The 19,265-nt window shown below is 47.6% G+C and overlaps 8 protein-coding genes across 8 annotated transcripts; 4 read left to right on the top strand and 4 right to left on the bottom strand.

Annotated features, from left to right (window-relative positions):
* Positions 1-28: 28 nt before the first annotated feature.
* Positions 29-1,513, bottom strand: N7473_003949 (putative RNA 3'-terminal phosphate cyclase; the record flags this gene model as incomplete). Its single annotated transcript, XM_057149889.1, has 1 exon — positions 29-1,513. The coding sequence occupies one exon, from the start codon at positions 1,511-1,513 to the stop codon at positions 29-31; it is 1,485 nt and encodes a 494-aa protein (XP_057013543.1).
* A 607-nt stretch (positions 1,514-2,120) lies between these two features.
* On the top strand, positions 2,121-4,829 carry N7473_003950 (uncharacterized protein; the record flags this gene model as incomplete). Its single annotated transcript, XM_057149890.1, has 1 exon — positions 2,121-4,829. The coding sequence occupies one exon, from the start codon at positions 2,121-2,123 to the stop codon at positions 4,827-4,829; it is 2,709 nt and encodes a 902-aa protein (XP_057013544.1).
* Positions 4,830-5,729: 900 nt separating this feature from the next.
* Positions 5,730-7,403, bottom strand: N7473_003951 (BAR and SH3 domain-containing protein; the record flags this gene model as incomplete). Its single annotated transcript, XM_057149891.1, has 4 exons — positions 5,730-6,644; positions 6,707-6,823; positions 6,889-7,206; positions 7,290-7,403. The coding sequence occupies 4 exons, from the start codon at positions 7,401-7,403 to the stop codon at positions 5,730-5,732; spliced, it is 1,464 nt and encodes a 487-aa protein (XP_057013545.1).
* A 762-nt stretch (positions 7,404-8,165) lies between these two features.
* N7473_003952 (uncharacterized protein) lies at positions 8,166-9,104 on the top strand (the record flags this gene model as incomplete). Its single annotated transcript, XM_057149892.1, has 6 exons — positions 8,166-8,258; positions 8,308-8,367; positions 8,553-8,673; positions 8,726-8,814; positions 8,874-8,961; positions 9,010-9,104. 6 exons carry the CDS (start codon positions 8,166-8,168, stop codon positions 9,102-9,104), a joined length of 546 nt encoding a protein of 181 aa, XP_057013546.1.
* A 763-nt stretch (positions 9,105-9,867) lies between these two features.
* N7473_003953 (uncharacterized protein) lies at positions 9,868-11,099 on the top strand (the record flags this gene model as incomplete). The annotated part of the gene is made up of 6 exons (XM_057149893.1): positions 9,868-9,954; positions 10,006-10,071; positions 10,131-10,254; positions 10,313-10,407; positions 10,478-10,565; positions 11,002-11,099. The coding sequence occupies 6 exons, from the start codon at positions 9,868-9,870 to the stop codon at positions 11,097-11,099; spliced, it is 558 nt and encodes a 185-aa protein (XP_057013547.1).
* An 81-nt stretch (positions 11,100-11,180) lies between these two features.
* Positions 11,181-14,531, bottom strand: N7473_003954 (uncharacterized protein; the record flags this gene model as incomplete). Its single annotated transcript, XM_057149894.1, has 16 exons — positions 11,181-11,236; positions 11,297-11,383; positions 11,440-11,553; positions 11,603-11,641; positions 11,699-11,820; positions 11,879-12,074; positions 12,126-12,347; positions 12,402-12,578; positions 12,635-12,818; positions 12,873-13,069; positions 13,121-13,342; positions 13,394-13,589; positions 13,641-13,734; positions 13,800-14,041; positions 14,105-14,290; positions 14,349-14,531. The coding sequence occupies 16 exons, from the start codon at positions 14,529-14,531 to the stop codon at positions 11,181-11,183; spliced, it is 2,517 nt and encodes an 838-aa protein (XP_057013548.1).
* A 610-nt stretch (positions 14,532-15,141) lies between these two features.
* N7473_003955 (DNA helicase ZGRF1-like domain-containing protein) lies at positions 15,142-17,186 on the top strand (the record flags this gene model as incomplete). The annotated part of the gene is made up of 2 exons (XM_057149895.1): positions 15,142-16,616; positions 16,671-17,186. 2 exons carry the CDS (start codon positions 15,142-15,144, stop codon positions 17,059-17,061), a joined length of 1,866 nt encoding a protein of 621 aa, XP_057013549.1. The 3' UTR covers positions 17,062-17,186.
* A 188-nt stretch (positions 17,187-17,374) lies between these two features.
* N7473_003956 (class I SAM-dependent methyltransferase) lies at positions 17,375-18,749 on the bottom strand (the record flags this gene model as incomplete). The annotated part of the gene is made up of 3 exons (XM_057149896.1): positions 17,375-18,081; positions 18,187-18,300; positions 18,665-18,749. The coding sequence occupies 3 exons, from the start codon at positions 18,747-18,749 to the stop codon at positions 17,375-17,377; spliced, it is 906 nt and encodes a 301-aa protein (XP_057013550.1).
* Between the last annotated feature and the right edge of the window lie 516 nt (positions 18,750-19,265).

A 19,265-nucleotide genomic window follows, 5' to 3' on the forward strand; every position in this document is an offset into this window, starting at 1 on the left:
TCTTTCTATGGAGTCATCGTATCAGGGTTTAATTATCGGGAAGGTCTCGCAACATCTTCTGACACACCCATTGGGCCGTCTTCGTATGGAGAGTCCAATATCGCTCATCTTCGAGGGCTGCAGCCGCCTCGCTTGGAGTGATACCCACTTTGTCTCCAAGATATCCAAGAGCCTCAAACACGACGATTTGATCTCTCATGTGGGAATCTAGACAGGACCGTTTCACGGCTCGAGATCCAGTCGATCCACTTTCTTGGTCTGTTTGTGTATCATCCTGCGTATCAGACAACTCTTCCATGAATCCTTCCACACAGTCATCAATCATGTCGGAGACTCGTTGTAGATGTGCTTCCGAGCTACCCTTCTTGGGTCCTGGTCCCTGACCTTTCTTGTACTTTTGGTGCTTTCCAAGTTTCTTCTTTGTGGGCTTAGTTCCCCGGCTATCACCGAGCAAGGCACCATGGCCAATTCGGAATCCCGTAGAGGTATGAGCGACAAGTAGGATGTATACACGGCTGGAATGAGATGTGATCTCCGTCGGAGACATGTCAATTGGTACACGACTGCCATCCTCTGATGGCTCGGCGAGGATTGATGGGTCTAGTGTCTTCAAAGCCTTGCGTAGCCTGCGAAGAGTCTCGTGCTCGGCATAGGAGGCGACAGTCAGAGACTCTCCGTTTTCGCCTGCTTTACTGAGAGTATCTTTTGGCGCAAGGATGGTGATCGTGATGTGAGTGATCTTCCCGCGCTCGTACACCATAAGGTTGATCTGTGGAAAGCGAGAGGTGGACACGGCTTCTATAGGCTGCTGCTCGGGCTCCGGTAAAGGACGAATAAAGAAGCTCACTTCACCCATTCCCACGACGCCGCTCGTCCAGCCACGCTTCTGCAGAGTCATCGAGAATGGAGGAAGACCCAGGCGAGCAAAATTCGGAGCTATGACCTGGGAAACGTAGTCATAGGAAGGAGAACTGGTCCCATTCGTGCCACCGACGATGTTCACTCTGATGCATTCTGTCATTGCGCGCGATCCAACATGCAACAAGTACGGATACAGCGCCTGGAAAATAAGAAAGACGGATCCCGGAGTTGTCAATCGAATGTTGTACACTGGTTTTACAGAGAGAGTATCCAACGACACCAGGGGAACGTCTCGAGACTGTTGGGTCGTGGGTGGTAATTGCTCGTCCTCGTCTGGAATGGCTTGTGGTGGTGTGAATGTCACACATTTTGATCCAACATTGCCATCTGAGACGCTGCTGCCACTGATCTCGGCCAGTAATTTAACTGCCGCTGCATGCGATGCCTTGAGGCCGGTCCTCCCTCCACGATTTCCCCGGACGTCATCGACCGTCACTGCTCGACCTGTCAATGCGGAAAGTCCAAGGGCAATTCGAACGAGCTGACCGCCTCCTTCGAGTGTTCTTCCATCGAGATGAACATGGGAGGAAGATTTTGGTGGAGATTCAGCCCAACTTGAGGCTGAACGGGCGGACTTGCTGGAGGTCGCCATGGGGAAATACCAGATGAACGATCGTGCTGACCGTCGAATTTGCAGAATGGCGGGGGGAACAATCTACTCATGGAGATGTGATAACAAAGAAGTTGCAAGCACAAGTCAGACTCCTTCTTTTTACAACTGGGGGAATTTAGGAATTCTCCATCTTAAATTTTTCTTATACCGATGTCGGTTACCATTTACGGACTCGTATTGCGGCTGGTGCGTTGTGGTTGAGTCAGGCCAAGGCTGAATTGCATGGTGACTCACAGTCTTACAGTAGTTAGTCCTCTTTAGGCGATTCGTCGAACTATTCAAACTAGTGGCGGCGCCTCATTCGCTAGTCCAATGCTTGATTCAAATTTGAATAGCAATTTAGATGGACGAGGTCCTATTGCCCAAATTGGAATTTATCATGTCCTGGTGTATACGGCAGCAACTAGCGAGTACATTGCGGTTGACTTGCACCTTCCACGATGGATCACCACGCACTTTCCACCTGGCAACAATACCAAAACATGAAATGCGCATTGTTTTTCGGAGTCCAATGTTTTGATTCCTTTCAGCATTTCTCTGCATCAATTCCCATTCACGTACCACATAACATACAGAATTTCACAATATGTTTTCCTCAATCAGTACCCGCGATCGACTGCGCACGTCCATGTCCACTCGTTCCATGCGGAGAGCTCGTCCAGTTCGAGAACCAGAGACAGTCAATCCTGAAGTCGCCAAAGCTCAGGCGAAGGCGGCTGCATCACGGGCGATGCGCTCAAGCGCATCCTCGACGGAATCCAAGGCTTATGATCGACTGGGGGGCCTGGCGCAGATAGCAATTCCCAGAAGACGGCCGGGCTCAAGTCTTCAGCATACAGAAGACGATACTTCCGTTTATGCCGCATCCATTGCACCTCCTTTCACGCCCCGTCAATCTACGGAGAAGCCTTGCACAAATCGAGGCCATGCACTCGAAGACTCTGCCGTATTGCCGCCAATCACCGAGCTGCAAGGACTAGATGGACGCGATAGCTCGGTGCCTTCATCGTATCGCCGGCTGCGCAAGGCCAAGTCCATGTTCTCAACCCGAGCCAGGTCTTCTCATGTGCCGTTTGGACCACCGTCGATGTCCCCGAGAAATGCCTGTGAATTGGAGCGCAGCCCGGAAATCGAGTTACCCCGGACCCTGCGGCCCTCCATCTCTTTTATTGGGGGACGTCGCCACGGCAATCGAGCAATTCGACATGCCAAAAGCCATGATGCGGCCATTCAGCTCGCTCGTGACCAGTTCATGGATGAAGCTGAAAGCCCTGTCGCCCAGGTCAGACGCTCGTCATTCTTCGTCCGACGCAAGAGAGACCACAAGCCGTTTCGCAAAACTTTCCGGGTCACCAGCGATACTGGACCGGACTCTACATCGGAGCATGTTTCTCGATGGGCCTCGCGCAGCAGATCCCGAACTTTCTCTTCATCAATCAAGAGTGGTCTCCGGCGCGTCTTCGGATTTTCCAAACCTGCCGAGCGGGAGCAGTCCGAGTTCAGCCTCGGCGATGAGAATATTTCAATCGCCACGCCAGAGACCATGGTTGTCAATCGTCCTGTTGAGTGCACTTTGGGCGGCAACATGGACATGGACCAGTGTTTCGGGTCCAGTCCTTTGCCAGAAGAGTCCCCAGGAGGTGACAGCCTATGTACATCCAAATCCCGCGTGACTAGTTGGGCAGATTCCTCTGTCGCAAATACTTTGATGACACGAAAGACCCAACATCGCCAGTCCCTTTCTCTGATTGAAGAACATGGCGATCTGAACAAGCAATTGCCCCAAGTACCTACTGATCGCACTCGCAGTCAGCTTCCCGTATGCGAGGGTAATATTCACGAATTGGACAAGGAGCTCAATGTCGGTGGATTCAACACTTGGGCTGATTGCAACGGCTTGTATTCGGCATTGATGCAGCAGATTAGACGGCAGGCTGTGCACACTCCTGATGAAGACATCGTCTTTGGAACGGTCCCGGAACATCGCGCCATCCCAGAGCGCACATCTTCGGTATATTCACACCGCAGCAGACGCACTATTCGACACATTCCAAGTGTAGAATCATCAACAGCTGGATCATTTGCAACTGCTCGTGTCGGTAAATCGACGTCTCCAAAGCGGCGCCAACCAGGGCCCGTCGAATACATTTCTGGCAAGACTTCTCAGCGCATGTCTGGCCAAGAGAACCATCCACCAACCGATACCTCCTTCGCGGAGTATTCCCCGCATTCACCCTTCGTTATTTGTGAGGATCCGGATGAGGATTCTGGGAGCGTTGTTATTGCTCGTTCCGAGGCATTGAGAACGGCAACCGAGTCTCCCAGTGTCTACTCACGAACGACTAGTGGCAATACCCCCACGAAAGGATCGTCTAGTTGCGTGGCCAGTTTTATCGATGGTGAGACAGGAACTGCGACCATATTTTCGTCCGAGCGAACCACATACAGCTCGCCAACTCGCACTAACGGCTCGATGACAAGTACACCGGTGCGGCCCAGCGCAGACTGGCAAAAGTGGATGAGCTCCCAGATCGAGAGAATCGAGCAGAGAAGCCCAACCAGAGAGCACATCCGGGAGGATGCACAGTTCGCAGACGACGATGATGAGATCTTCATGGGGATGCTGAAACGGACACCGGTACCACGCTCGGAAATGGCTGTTGGGCCCTACGTTCCAGAAAACGAGAGATGCAATGATTCCTTGCCACAAGCGGAGCCCAGGTCCCTAGTGCAGAACAATTTCTCTCGTCCATTCAGTCGAGCGTCAAGCGTACGAACTATCTTGCCGTCGCAGAAGGTCCAGCCTCTTGAGCCGATGGAAAATATGCCTAGCCCTTCGGAGGCTGATAGCATGTCTAACCCTGCTGTCTTGGATGCTTCGCCGAAACCTGCCCGTGTTCTCAGCGGGTGGATGCGGTCACCAATTCGCGTGAGATCTTCCAACATGCAGGCGCCTCCAGACTCACCAACTCCTCGCAGGGATGGCCCCGAGTCACAGAAGCGAATGTGGACACAGGAACAGTATCGACGATATTCTGCTCGACGCCCAATCGCCAATGGGAAGCCGAATTCATTTCGGTCCACGCGCAGCTACCGTGATTCGCGTGGAATGAACAATGAGAACACCCGCCAGCAGGAGGAGCATGAAGACATGATAAACGACTACCACAAACTCCAGGACATTCATTCAACCATTTCGAGCAAGCGCATGGTGGAGATGTTTTTGGACAGTCGGCGCCAGCAGATGGGGAGGGAAGCTTCTGGGAGCACAGCTGCAGGCGGGGCGTTTATTTGATCTTGTTTGAGGAGGTTTGGTTGGAACAAAGGCTGATGCGTCTTTGTTTTGCTGACGATATATATTCTTTCCGCAGTCGATCTTTTCCACCCACTCAACCCTGTCGTCCACATGGATGACAACTATACACATCTATTATGTTGGCAGTTTTGTAGGTAGCAAGCAGTGTAATGGAATATGCAAGCCTATCATCATAATTGAGCTATTCCATACTTTCAGCCGAAACAAAAATAAAGGGGAAAAAACCCCCAGGAAAAGATCCAAGGGCAAAAAGAACCGAGTGCAAAAAGAAACTCTCCCTCGGGGAATCGAACCCCGGTCTCCCGCGCTTATCGGTGTTAATGACAAGCGGAAATCATGACCACTAGACCAAGGAAGAAGGTATTGTTGGTTGAGTTACTGCTCGACCACTTGGTACTGGTTGATGTACGGAAGGTAAAATTATGTACTAATAAAGCTTCTTCACGACTGCCTTAACTCACTTTGGCCCCGGCTTCATTTCTCCACTTCTGGAGCTGGATATACTGTACCCATCCATGATCAGAGGCTTGACAGGTGCAACATGACGGTTTATTCCCAGAACCCTCATACGTGCCACTAAATGGAGGCATTTAGTGAAGTAAACCTACTAGCTATTGTATCGATCAAGAAATTGACAGAATGACCAAAAATAAACTTCTCTTAGATCAATTAGAAGCATTCTCACTGGACTTTTCAATACGAGCGAAACAATGCAAATCATTAACCGTCGTGACGTATACTAGCTTGGTAGAAGTAGCCATCCTTCTTTTGGACATCACAATTTCCCGTCCGCATATATGGTACCATCCATCCTAATTAATATTTCCCCGACCCCCAATTTCCCCAAGCAAGCTTTTCTTCAACGACCAACTATTTTCATCACTCGACATAATTCGCCGGGAACGCACCCTGCACACCTCGCAACTCGCCCTCCCACCAGTCATCCGTGCTATTCGTCTTCTGAATCACGCGAATCCGATCACCCTCCCGGAAAACAAGATCCCCAGCCCCCTGACCGTCATAGTCATAAAGGGCTGTGACAAAGTTTGTAGGTCGGGGCGGTGGCGGGGGCTTCTTTTTCTTGAGAGCCGCCATGGCAAAGGGCTCAGTCCCCGCGCTGGATGTGGTGTTTGAGGAGCCCTGGCGGTGCAGTTGGAAGTGGTCGATTTTTGGGCCCGCAGGCGAGAACGAGACGCCTGTTGGTGGGGCTGCAGGTTGGATGAATGGACTTGGTGTTGGAGCCACGGGAGGAGGTGGCATGTAGTAGTCACCTCCCGAGGGCAACGGTGGAGTGCTCGATGAGCTGCCGACAGAAATGGGCGGCGTCATCATTGAAGAGCTTGGTGATGGGGACCGCATATCTGCTGCACAGGGCTTTGGTGCAAGCATTGGGAATGGTACCCCGTAACGGGGCACACTATTGCCGCTGCGGATGGACGAAGCTGAGGAGATGGTGCTGATGCTTCGGCCGCCGATGGAGGGACGTTTGTTTTGAGCCTCGTGGGCTTGTGACAGGCGGAGTGCTTTGCCGTGGGAGAGACAGCTTAGACTCTCAACGTCGGCTTGGGCGGTCCTGTGGGCGTTTTCCCAGTCTTGAACGACTTGGTCCATTGAAGGTGGTGGATTGGGGAGTTGTTCATCTTCGCAGTAGCCGGAGAGGACGGTGTAGTAGTGCGCCAGCATACGGTTTTGAATCTCGACTTGGGCCCGGAGTATGTATGGGGCCAAGGAGAAGAGGAGTGAGATTAGCGTGGGTAAGCGCTGGAGCAGATCTTGGTCTGCTTGTTGGTAGACCTAGTTAAACAATTAGTGATTGTTTGAATATTGCGCCAGGTAGTTTATGAATGCCGGCTTACCTCCTTTGCCATAGATAGATCTAATTCTGCCTTGGCGAGATTGACGTTTTCGCGATCGGAGCGCTTTGGTTTATGGATGAGGCCATCGACTTTGCTTTGAAAGCGCTCATAATCCGACTGTTGACAATAGTGATGAGTATGTGATCCTTTCTCATTCTAAGCTCGATGCTCCTCTTTCGTACCTTTTTATCATTCCTCTTCTTGATAGCCTTTTTCATTGGAGCTAGATAGCTCTTTGCTTGCTCCGCAGGCTGGGACATGCGCTGCTCGACGACGTTGAGCTCCTGTACAAGTTCCCCACGCAGATCATCATATTCGCGTCGTAGGTTGTTGGTCCTCGAGAGGAGCGCAGGGGGAGTCTCCTCAGGGATATGGCGCGTTTCGGTCTCGGATGAGCCAACGATGGGTGCATATAGTCCATCGAACTCATCAGCCATGCGACTCTGGAAGGTCGCAATGGATACCCACGCATCGCGCCAGGCTTTGGTTGATTCAATGATCTGGAAGGAGGCAGAAACGATTAGCGACTGAGGAACGCGCGTCACCAGCAACCAGGGGGAAATCGCGAAACAATGCTGCCTACCTTGGTAAAAAGGTTATCAGCGTCTTCGAAATCCTTTAAGAGAACCGCCACTTGACTGTTGTCGGCGGACTTGGTGGTGGTCATTCGACCGAAACGTCTTTGCATGCTCTGCATTTTGGATGAAGCTGCCAGATGCCACTGGACGTTGACAGGAGAATAAATGTGACGAAGCTCCGTTTCAGGTGCAGCTTGGGGAATGTAGCACAACAGAGCGAGCCAACCGGGAAATAATCAGACCACAAGCTTCTCAGTTTACCGAGAGGAACGAGCCAATCTCAGCAGTTTGTAACACGAGAAGTAGGTACAAAGCAGAGAGAAGCGAAGGAGAAAAAAAGGGCGATGACATTGGCAAGGCCGAATCCCCCCCTCCCCGACTTACGACTTGTTTCAGCCTCCTGCGGCTCTCACAAGTGACAAATGTCGCTGGGGCCACGGCCCCCTCCCCTCCTCCAAGTTCCACCCCCTCCACAGAGTCCACACTATTTTTGGGGCTTGGGGTTGACTAACTTGACTGCATGGTTGACTTTCTGGGAAGGCTTAACCGTTCAGGGCACATTGCCGATCGATACCCTCATGGACGGGTTGCTTTTCGTGCCGCTCCACTGTGGACAAATCAGACTTCTGGACCTGACTCGGTGCATATGAACTGAGCGTACATGTCGGCTCACCCTTAGGAAAAAGCTCGGCTCACCCTTCTTGGCACTCGGCCCAAAGCTCAGCTCACCTTTCTCCACTGCCCCACTTTCTAACTTACACCCTTACATACTCATACACCGCACCGAAATTCCTGGATCCTCACATACTACCACACCACGCTTACATTTACCACTCAAATCAACCTCAAAACCAGTTCAGAACCAGTTTCCGGCAGCCAAAATGGCAGGCGACCTGAAAAAGATCGCTGAATGGGTACGCTACTCAGAGCTGCCCAAGGCCGAGCTGAACCTCCCAGACCTTGTTATTACTGATGTAAGAACTAGCTCCCTCCCCTTCAGACCTAGTTACTGACCTCTTACAGGGCAAGGCCTCCCTCTATGTGGGTGAGAGGTACTGCCGTGTCTCTGGCTGTGAGAACTCGGTAAGTACTCTTACCTCTTCTCTCACTTTATATCATTCAGAACTAGTTCTATGGGATCAGAACTAGCTCTAGAATTTCTAAATCAGTCTGACTTGAAAATTCTGGAGCTAGTTCTGATGCCATAGAACTAGTTCTGGAAAATCCCTGCTCAAAATCATAAAACTAGCTACTAACTAGTTTTACAGAACTGCTTCTCCTCTACCAACACCCTCCGCAAGCATTACGGCCGTGATCACCCAGAAATCACCCTTGAGACTAAGGCTAAGGGTGGTCGTTCTACTATCGCGGAAATCTCCCAGGCACAGCGTGAGTAGAACTAGTTCTAAACTCCCAGAACTAGTTCACTAACTTATTATAGTATTCTATAAGGATATCATGGATACATATGATGCCATTCATGCCAGCGATGATAACCGTCCCCCCCTCCCTATCAAGGAAAATGGCATGGTAAGTTTTGACTCTTACTAAACTAGCTCTGAACTAGTTCTCTGACCTCCGAATTCTAGGTCAATATGACGCAGATGAAGAAAATGGTTCGAGAGCTTGGCTACTCGGTTCCTTGTGAGGAGTGCAGAGTTAGAAATAATTCCAAGAGTGAGTTACTCTCTAATCTATTAAAAACTAGCTACTAATTAGTTCTAGTGTGCTGCCATGAGGACTCGAAGCTTACCTGCGAGCATTTCGAACTGTTTGCTAAACCGCGTCAGCAGCCTACTCAACAGGATGACGAGGCATAAACCGAACTAGTCACGAACTAGTTCTTGATTTTCCGGGCAAGGTTGATTTTTTCTGCATAGGCAAGGTTGCATAGTGGTTTTGATTATTCTTAATACCTTAGGGAGTTTGACATAGCGTTCAAAACTGATATCTCAGAACTAGTCACGAACTAGTTCTTATTCGGTCATTAATTTAATTAACTTGCCGGATACCTTCCTTTCATCCTCTGGATTTACTATCTCCATGGTCTAGAATTACGCGTATCCATCAACCACAAAGATCAATACAAGGTTATAAGCCACCGAACTCTCCACGCCTGTTCAAACAAAGAACTGAATCAATGAAAGAAACTAGTCTTCAGCTCCCAAAAACCAGTTCAATAGCTTAATTGGTCAACGTGATGGCTTTCTTTCATCCTCGGGATTCACTATCTCTATAGTCAAGAGTCTTACGCATCCATTAACCACAAAGATTAATGCAAGGTTATAAGCCACCGAACTTTCTACGTCTATTCAAACAAAGAACTGAATCAATGAAGAAAACTAGTCTTCAGCACCTAGAAACCAGTTCTATAGTTTAATTGGTCAACAAGATGGCTTTCTTTCATCCTCAGGATTCACTATCTCTACCGACTAGAACTATACGTAGCTATTAACCACGAAAACTACTAGAGGGTTAATTAATTATAAAGCTGCTTTAGATCCTCTGATAACTTAGAATTCATACAAGAACTATCTCGTTCTAAATCACCTTCTTTCTCTCTCTTATTCATTCAACAGCGCTATGTCTCAGGTAAAGAAGCATTCGGCGTACCAGCGCTACCGGTTGCTTTCAAAAGATGATCTTGAGCTGCCTAACCTGCTACTAAATGTATGGGAAATTTCAGAACTACTTAAGAACCAGTTACTAACTAGTTTCTAGGAAAATGGAAATGGGGAGTTATTCATTGGTGAGGTGTATTGCCGGGTTCAGGGTTGTACAAATGGGGTAAGTCCCTAAAATAAACTAATTTTATAGAGCTCTAAACTAATTCTTACTACTTCTAGCATCAATTTCAAACTACGAACCATCTACGTAAGCATATTGCAAAGATGCATACTCAGATGACCCTTGAAACTTCAGGTCAAAGAGGCGGCCGCCCAACGAAGCCTGAGGAGGCAAAAGCAATTGGTGAGTAATGAGGTCCTAGAACTAGTCTATAACTAGTTCTATAACTAATAAAAAATAGCATTCTATATACAAATAATCGCAGATTACGATATCCGCCATGCAGATGATCATACGAAGTTACTAGACCTTCCGCTTCGTAAGGATGGCAAAGGTGTAAGTCTATACTCTGAATAAGTCTCTGATATATCTAAGCTAGTTCTACATTATACTAAACTAGCTATAGGTTCTTGTGACTATGATGAAAAAGATGGTTAAGGATGAGGGCCTCCCAATTCCTTGTGAACAGTGTATCCTTGATGGAAAGCAGAAGGGTAAGTTAAATGATTTACCTCAAGTATAACTAGTTTTATTCATTTACTAACTAGTTCTAGAATGCTGTCATGAATCGGTTAAGGATACCTGTGAGCATTGGCAGTTATTTGCTGATCCTCGTGATGAGGATGAGATGGATGTTGATAAGGAGATTATTGAGGAGCTTGATGAGGCCTAAACTCTATGCTAAACTAGCTTGAGTACCTAGGGAATTAGTTCTTGTCTTTGATTTTGTCTTTGATTTTGTCTTTGATTTTGTCTTTGATTTTGTCTTTGATTTTATTATTGAATTTAAACGTAAAGAAATTCTGAATTGATATAGTAACTATAAAACAAAACCTTGTCTATAATAACATATTGAATAAATACTCTGATATCACTAAGTCTTCTGTTGAAGAAGGCTTTATAGAAGTAAAAGAACTAGCTCCTAACTAGTTCTTCTAATTCCCTTCGCATCCGTTGCTCAATCTCAGCTGCTTGCAGCTGTGCTTGAGACTGAAGATATCGAGATACCTCGAGTTGTGCAGCGATGATCTCTGGTGGGATCTCTGGTACTGAAGGAACTATAGGTAATAGCGATAAAACTGGAGATAGTGGTTGTGGAGATGGACGAGCTAGGGTTGCCTGATGATTTGCTGTCGCGAGACGTATAAGACTATGCGGTAAAGAACTAGATGCGAACTAGTTAGTAAGTAGTTCTTTAAGTAGAAGCTTGCATTATCAGTCTTACGGTAATGCGATAGAAGGCACTGGTGAACTTGGCGGCTGGATTGTTGAAGTGAATGATTGACTTCGTTGAGATCGTGATAATGGAGAACTAGATAATCTAGTGTAAGTAGAACTAATTCTTATCGCTCCTAAACTAGTTCATACCTTGCTCGCGATGAGATTTGAGATAGCGCACGACGTGGTGAAGCTTGTATAGGTGTCCGAGATCTTGACCTTGTGGTATAAGACCCTCTTCTTCTTCGTACAAAGCCTGAGGAGCTTGATCTCTCAAGAATCTGATGTTGTTGTTCGTTTCTTTCTTCAAGACTAGCTTGCAATTGCTGCTCTTGACGTGCGGTATACCGAACTAGATTGAAAATTACTTAGGGACTAGCTCTCTTATCACATAAACTAGTTTACTTACGTTCATTTGTCATATGGTTTGCGTAACGTGACCTTATATCAGCAGACCGATATCCATGTCGGAGATCATGTCGTTCGCGAGCAGTATACTGATCCATATCCCGTTGATCTAGAATACGAGATCTATAGAAAATTTAGTTATAAGAACTAATTCTAGGTAAATTAGAATTAGTTCACTTACCCTTGAATTGCCCCAAGTAACGTCTCGTACTTTCCCATGGAGTAGGATTTATTATGAGATTGCTCAACCGCATTAGTAGAGTTCTGTACTTCATCCCAGAACTCAGGCCTTATTAGTGAGCAAGCCTTACAAAGACCTGCTGCAATTACCTCATGTGCCTTATGTTCAGCCCAGTCAAAGAAGCGTGGTTCGAGCTCTAAGAGCTAGTTAGCAACTAGTTTGAAACTAGTTTACCTATATTTCCTACCTTTAATGACGTTGATCAACTCAAAATACTCCTCACTTGTTGGGCTTGTGAGGAGACTATTTAGACGTGTTTGACCAGAGGAATGAACACGCCCAAATTCAGAAGGCACCATCTTTCGTACTGTACGTTTAAAGTGGATATGGCAGAAAAGGATAATATTGCGTAACTGCCATGTCCACTCTCGATTTTCTGGATCACGCCTTTGAAGGTAGAGACCAAGACCTAGAACTAGTTCAGAGCTAGCTCCTAGCAAGATTAAGGTATACTCTTTCTTACCAACGAACTGACCTTGGTCCATATCCATCACAATTGCCCTTAAGCCTTCGCCATATAGATAGTAGAAGCGGATTGGAAATCCAGTCACTGTTTCTACACGCTCAAAGAGGACCTCAAAAAGCTTCTTATAGGTATATTTATCCTGCCGGTTTACAAAAGCACGTGCAAGAGTAATAACTAGATATAATAATTAGTTCTAGTTTATAGGGAACTAGTTAAGGATTTTAACTTACCTTTTCCATGCTTCTCGTGAAACATTGCAAAGATCACTTCGTTAAATTCACCCTTCGTACGTTTATACGACATATCAACCTCAAAAGACTTAACAGATGCAAGAAGCTTAATCTGTGAGTCTAGTGCGCATAGAATAATTACTCCATCATTATAGGGAACGTTGTAAATCCCCCGAGTATATTCCTAGATAGAAATTAGTTCGTAGCTAGTTATAAGCTAGTTAAGGAAGTAACTTACGCGCCATTCGGGATCGTTTGTATACTTCCAATAAACTCCTTCAAGATCTCTGCCTTCAGGATAGGCTAGTATCCTTTGCTTTAATATAAGCGCCCTAATACGGTCATAGTTCGCAAAGCTTGCGTGGATCTGAGAGAGAGTTTCTCCACGGTATAACTTGCAGAAGTCGCGAAGTTCAGGACTACGCAGAAAGAGGCCTAGAACGAAGTTAGTGAACTAGTTCCGAGAATGATATAGCTAGTTCTTACTTGTTGTAAGGTCAGGACTTTGCATGCGTTTGATTAGCTCAAGAACCTCCCCTAATATCGATCTTGGCGGCCGGCTCGGCGGTGGTGGAATATGGCAATGTATTTCAGATGAGAGGAAGATAACGAATGGGTTCTCTAAGAGATTGATTGGCTGGAAGATCTTGAAACGAACTTCACATTCAGTCCGGACTAACTGAGCCTCTCCTTGGGGATGAACTTGGCCTTAATAGAATTAGTTATAAACCAGTTCAGAACTAGCTCTGGCTTGCTTACCACATGTTGTTTTTCGCGAGACTTGCTGCTCTACTACTGCGCAGTCCTCATAGGCAAATTCTGCGGTATTCGTGCAAAGCTGACGCATATACTCGAAGTCTACACCTTCCTTCATGATAGGTAAGTAGTAATGATCCCGTACTGCAAATCTTCCGTGGATACACGCAAGAAAATAGGTAATAACCCCATGGATATCCTAAACTAGTTAGTAACTAGTTCCTGAACTTGTTTAGTCTCCTAGACTTACTGGGCGCCCTTCGCGGAACACAAGATGGCATGTTTGTGTATGACTGCGACAGGCTTTCCTTTGGGCAAACCTCTTCTTCGCTGCATCAACAAGTCTAGAAGAAGAATTATAATTAGTTTAGAGAGCTATTAAATTAGTTCTAGTAGAGCAAGGGCTTACGCAATTGCTTGTCTCTGACTATGTGTAAGAGTTCTTGCGTCCTCGATAGAAGCTCGGGTCTCCTGGATACTATCCCATAGCTCTTCATTCACATGGCTATGTTGGAAATCACGTAGCTGAGACCCAAGATATTGGCAAACCTTAGCCCCAGTACACCTAAGGTCTGTGCGAAGAGTCTGGCAGTTGAGATAAGACGAATAGACAACCTGCGAAGTACCAACAACCTTTTTGCAGTATTGAATCTATAATTCTTATAAGTAAAGTTATTAAGGAGCTAGTTCATAACTAGTTCTGGCTATACTTACATCTCTCATTCGGTCATGAACCTCCTTTGTTCGAAGTTTCTCTGGATCAGAAGTATCTAGATGGACAATATAGGCATACCCATCACTATCCGTGCGCGGATACTCAGGAAGAAAGTCAACATGTTCAATATAACGCGCAGACGAAGAAATTCGTCCGGATTTAGTTAATATTGTTAGTGGTGGGTGCTAGAACTAGTTTAGAAGTAGTTCAAAAGTAGTTGCGGTGGTAACATATATATCTTACTTCTTCATGCGCACCAACACGAGTAGCCCTCCGCTCAAGCATCAACTCATCGTAAGCACGTATGTGAGGGGCCTGGATTTCTCTAGAACTTTCAGAGTGATCATAAAGATCAAGATCAACAAGATCCTCAATCCTCAACTCGCTCGTAGCGAGCCAGGAAGTATCTTCGTTATGGTCGGCCATCGTGGAACTGGTTTTGGGGGATGTAGAACTAGTTCAAATCTTTCAAAAACATTGTGCGAACGAAATAATTTACGGCGCGCTAAACTACTTTAGAATTAATGAAATCTTGGGTGGGCTGAGCCCCGTTTTTCATCACGTGGGGGTGAGCTGAGGTAGGCACCGAAGGGTGAGCCCGTCTGTAACCTGATATGAACTGACCTCTCATGAGCTCCCAAGAGGGCGCTGCCGTGTGGGGGCTGGGGGCCATTTAAACAGGATGAAATGAGTCAATAGTTTGATATGAGAGCTCGAAGTGTTGGATATTGTATTCCGTGACAGGAGTGGCAATAAACGGAGAGAAATGTGAAAAGTTCTAGACTCAAGAGGATGAAGGAAGTTGTTTACTCTGGATCATTTGGTGTCCGTATACTTGGGACGGATGGCCTGAGGCAGTCAGTCGTGTTGATTATCCTTATCGCGACTCTCATCACCTTGATCACTTTCATTCACTTCGACTCCACTCTATCACATCTGGTTTCGTACATTTGCTTGACCTTTTTCTAGCCTACATGGCCTCGCCACTCTACTCTTCCAATGAGTGATTTCAGGCTTGGTCTTCCTCCGATCTACAATGGCTGCGCCGGCAACCTCCACACCTCGAGGCACAGCCCCGACCTCGTCCGTGTCTGCGCCCGCGTCCTCGTCTCCCATCACCGCGTCCGTGATCAAGTTCCGCTGTCTTTACACACATGATCTGCGTCGAAAGTCTAAACGCTGGCAAGATGGCTATCTCAGATACCACGCGTTCAACAAACGCGTCATGGTCTACGATGAAACTGGGAACTACATTGGCGATCATCACTGGCGGTCCAACGATGAGGTACAGGACGGTGACGAGATGGAGCTGGATAAGGGGGCGTTGATTCAAGTTGGCGAGCGTATGGGAACGACTCAGACGGATCTTTCCAATTTGTTTGAGAAGCGGAAGTCCAGTCAGAGTTCCCCGCAGGCAAATGATCACACATCCCAGACAGTATCCCAGACACCGCGGGCCTCGGTGCCTATTCGGTCCTCAGGCTCATCACAGCCATTCCGCTCGCTGAACGAACTGTTGGGGATTAAGAAGACACCAGTTGGACATTTGGTATCACCGTACGAGGAACGACATCCCCCGAAGCCTGCTTCAAATATCCCCAAATCGTCCGAACGGCCAACGAAACGGCAGAAGGTTTCCTCGCAAGGGGTTTCTTCGATAGAGAAGGCGCCTGTCAATAAACGGAACACCCAGTCACAGGTGGTAGATTTGACTGAACAAGAAGATGAGCCTTTGGTCACTAGAGCGCCGAGCGTTGCCCAAGGGCAGAAACCACGACGTGAAAAGCACCGGGAAACAGCGCCGCCCAAGAAAGACCTGGGACAAAAGGACCAACCATCATCAGTGATTCGATCCCAGAATGTGCCCGGACCACCAAATGCAACAGGTTCTGACACCCCGACGTATGCTAAACCTGTTGTTCCAATACCGAACTCATCAAAAAGCAATCCCCCAATGCCCGTGCCGCCAGCTGCACCTAGTACCCTGCTAAATGAACAGCTGGAAGCCCGGAGAACCGCGACTATCGCGGCCAAACCAAAATCGCGCCAAGCCCCACGAGAAACACCACTAGAAGCGGCCCAGCCTCGGCAGGACCTTGGACAGAAATCGCCGACTCTGCTCGTGGAAACACGGCGAAAGGCTCCAGAACCAACGAACGTAACACTGCCTGATCCCCCGAAATTTTTTAGACCAGCATTGCCATCCTCGTCGGAATCATATAAAAGCCGACCTCCACGGGCAAATCCGCCTGGAGCACCCAAAGATGGGTGGAGTGAACAATCCGAAGCTCGCAAACCTGCGAGTGACACTGTTCCATCGAAGGATAGGCCAACGACAGACTATTTCAGGGCCCGGCCTAATACTTTGCGTATGGCAACTGAAAAACCACGTCGAAAATTGATGTACAGCGCTCTTCTACCTGGCGATGCATCGCAGAAATCAGGGCCAGAGCTGTCTTCATCCTCGCCTGCGAGTCGCAGTCAACCCATAACCAAACCCGAGGACATCCAGTCAGTACGTACTCGGAAAATACTTGCAATTAGCTTGCTAATGTCTTCCTCCAGAACAGCTTTGGATCCACTTCAGGGGATTGAGTCTACGAACGCAGAGTTTATGCCTTCCGACTCTACCCAATTCATCCTGGAGGAGGTGGTAGACGTGTCGAACCCGGAAACTGGTCCGGCTCGAAATTCAACCAACTCGACGAGTGATCAACATTCTTCTTCGCTACGAAAAGCACCGGCGAAGAGAGCTCTTGACGCCCCATTCCGAAAATCAATCTCAGACCCCACTGCCCTGAGAACCGTTCAGAAGCGACCGACACCGACCCGGAGCGCATTGAGTGCAGTCCCCGAGCAACCTCTGCCTATTGAAGAAGGCCCTTGGACATCCGAGGCATTGGATTTGTTTGACTTCTGGCCACCTGGACGGCCAAAACCCGCCTCTGGGGATTAAGGCCGGATTGACCCTTTTACGTCTTGACTTATGTTAGATTATACCCCATTACGTGAAGAGAAGATGCTCTTCGATGTACATTGTGATGCCACGACTTTGAAGTCCCCATGGAAGCGATGATACCCATTTAATCATGAAATACGAAACAATATACAATATTCTAACAAGTTTGAAGTAATCGATGCATAGAGCAGAGATTATTCCACCATGACATATACTTTCCTTCTTATCAACCTCAAATGACTAAATAGAGACTACCTCAACCAAACATGGCACATCTTGCCCAACCTTAAAAAAACATCACCATACCTCCCTAGTTACTCTTCTTCACCAGCACACCCGAGATATACGGCAAAGGCGACCACCCAAACGACCTCTCAATCTCAACACTCTCCCACCCCCCATCCACATCAGCAGCCTTCCTCAACGCCCCCTCCGTATCCCGATCCATACAACAATCCCCAATAAAAAAGCTCCACCCAAGCAACTGATAAACCCCCTGCGCAACCCGCGCAAGAACCGACCCCTTCGCCGTCCGCCACGGATTAACCACATGCTCCGTAACAAGCACGCGGCCACCAGGCTTCAACAGCGCATAAAGCTCACGAATCGTCTTCTCCATCTGCGGAACAGAGCACAACACACGAACGCAGATGATCGTATCAAAGATCCCGCTCCCATTTACCTTGTGGGCATCAACGACGCCTGTACTGGTAGCTTCGAGTGCGGGGATGAGTTCGGCTGATGCAGCACCGCATTTGAGAATGTGGTACTTTGATTCGAGGCCCTCGGCTACGGCTTTGGAGTGGAGGTCTCCGTGTAGCCCGACGCAGGGCTCTGGGCCGTAGATGGCCGTTATAGCCGGGGAGCGAAGGAGGTGCATTTGACTGCCTGTGCCGGGACCGATGTCGAGGACAATGCCTGAGGCGGTTTTGAGGAGTGGTGGGATTAGAGCTGAGGAGCCCTTGAGTTCTGGCTCGACGCCGGGAACTGGGGGCGGAGCATTCTTTTCTAGGAAATCTGGGATGTAGTTAGAAACGGGATATATCTCGAGTGGATGGGGGTATGCAATTCCCTGATGCTCTTTGGTTTTTTTTTTTTTCTCGGGGAATGGGCTGGGCTTACTAGAGAATGCAATCCAGAACCGAGCAAAGGCTTCGTCGCGGAGTCTAGTGGTCTGCGTGATGGGAGCGAGAACCTCGCCACGCTTGATAGCTTCGATGCAGACATGAATGTAATCTGTGTTTTTGGTCAGCTTGCGTGCTTCAATCCATACAGTGAGTCTTATATAGACGGAGAGGGCGAAGAAATGTTATAAGCATCAGGCTTCTTTGTGCGGGGTATATTGGTTTCCCGATGCCACAACACCACAACAGTTCATACACCATCATGTGTGGAAGCCAAACTGTATGCAAGTGATGAAGAAAAACAAACAAAACATAGGAGAAGAAGAGTGTCGAAGAAAAAACATCAAGTTATAAAACCCAACTCTATGATAGAAGAGCATGATGAAAGAAAAGAAGCATTGAAGCAATTTAGAGGCAGCAATATCATCTTCTCCAGTTCTGATATCACAGAACGTCAATGTATAAGTATCACTTACGAGGTATAGCCATAGCCATCAAACCACTCGGATCAAGTAAGCCGAGCATACGCTCACGCAGTGGGGGTGGAGCCTCAGAAGACATATTGAAAAATGGTTCTTGCAGAGAAATTGGTGTGTGGTGATATTTACTCTGACGCTGAAGTAGAAAAGGGAACATGGGGGATCCACAACAGGCGAATGTTATGGCCCCCAATGGTACAGATAAGGTCACATGATGTTTGGGGTTATGGTACAGGCACTACGATCGAATGTGGCTAGTGAAGGTGTGGCATTTAGATAGAGCACCTCATATGACCCTATGATGACCAATCTAGGAAGATGTTGCTGAATCACTAATAGTAGAGTCTGATCTGATTATCTGATTCCCCATCTTCTATAGTATTTCACCCAGGCCATGTCTGCAAAAGGAAATGACGTCTATCGGTTCAAAGCCAGATCACACAATACTAGTCTGGATGCTACGATAGACTGGGTAAACTTGAAGATAATATAGTCTGATTTTTTTAAATGCAATATTCCGACACATTAGAGCTGTGATACAAGTCAACCCACCAGTCAAAAAATGCCCTGGTAGGAGAGATGGTCAAACCGCCTCTCG

The sequence above is a fragment of the Penicillium subrubescens genome, assembly GCF_028828155.1.
Source record: "Penicillium subrubescens strain IBT 31985 chromosome Unknown utg000002l_segment0_segment0, whole genome shotgun sequence".
Taxonomy (NCBI): Eukaryota; Fungi; Ascomycota; class Eurotiomycetes; order Eurotiales; family Aspergillaceae; genus Penicillium; species Penicillium subrubescens.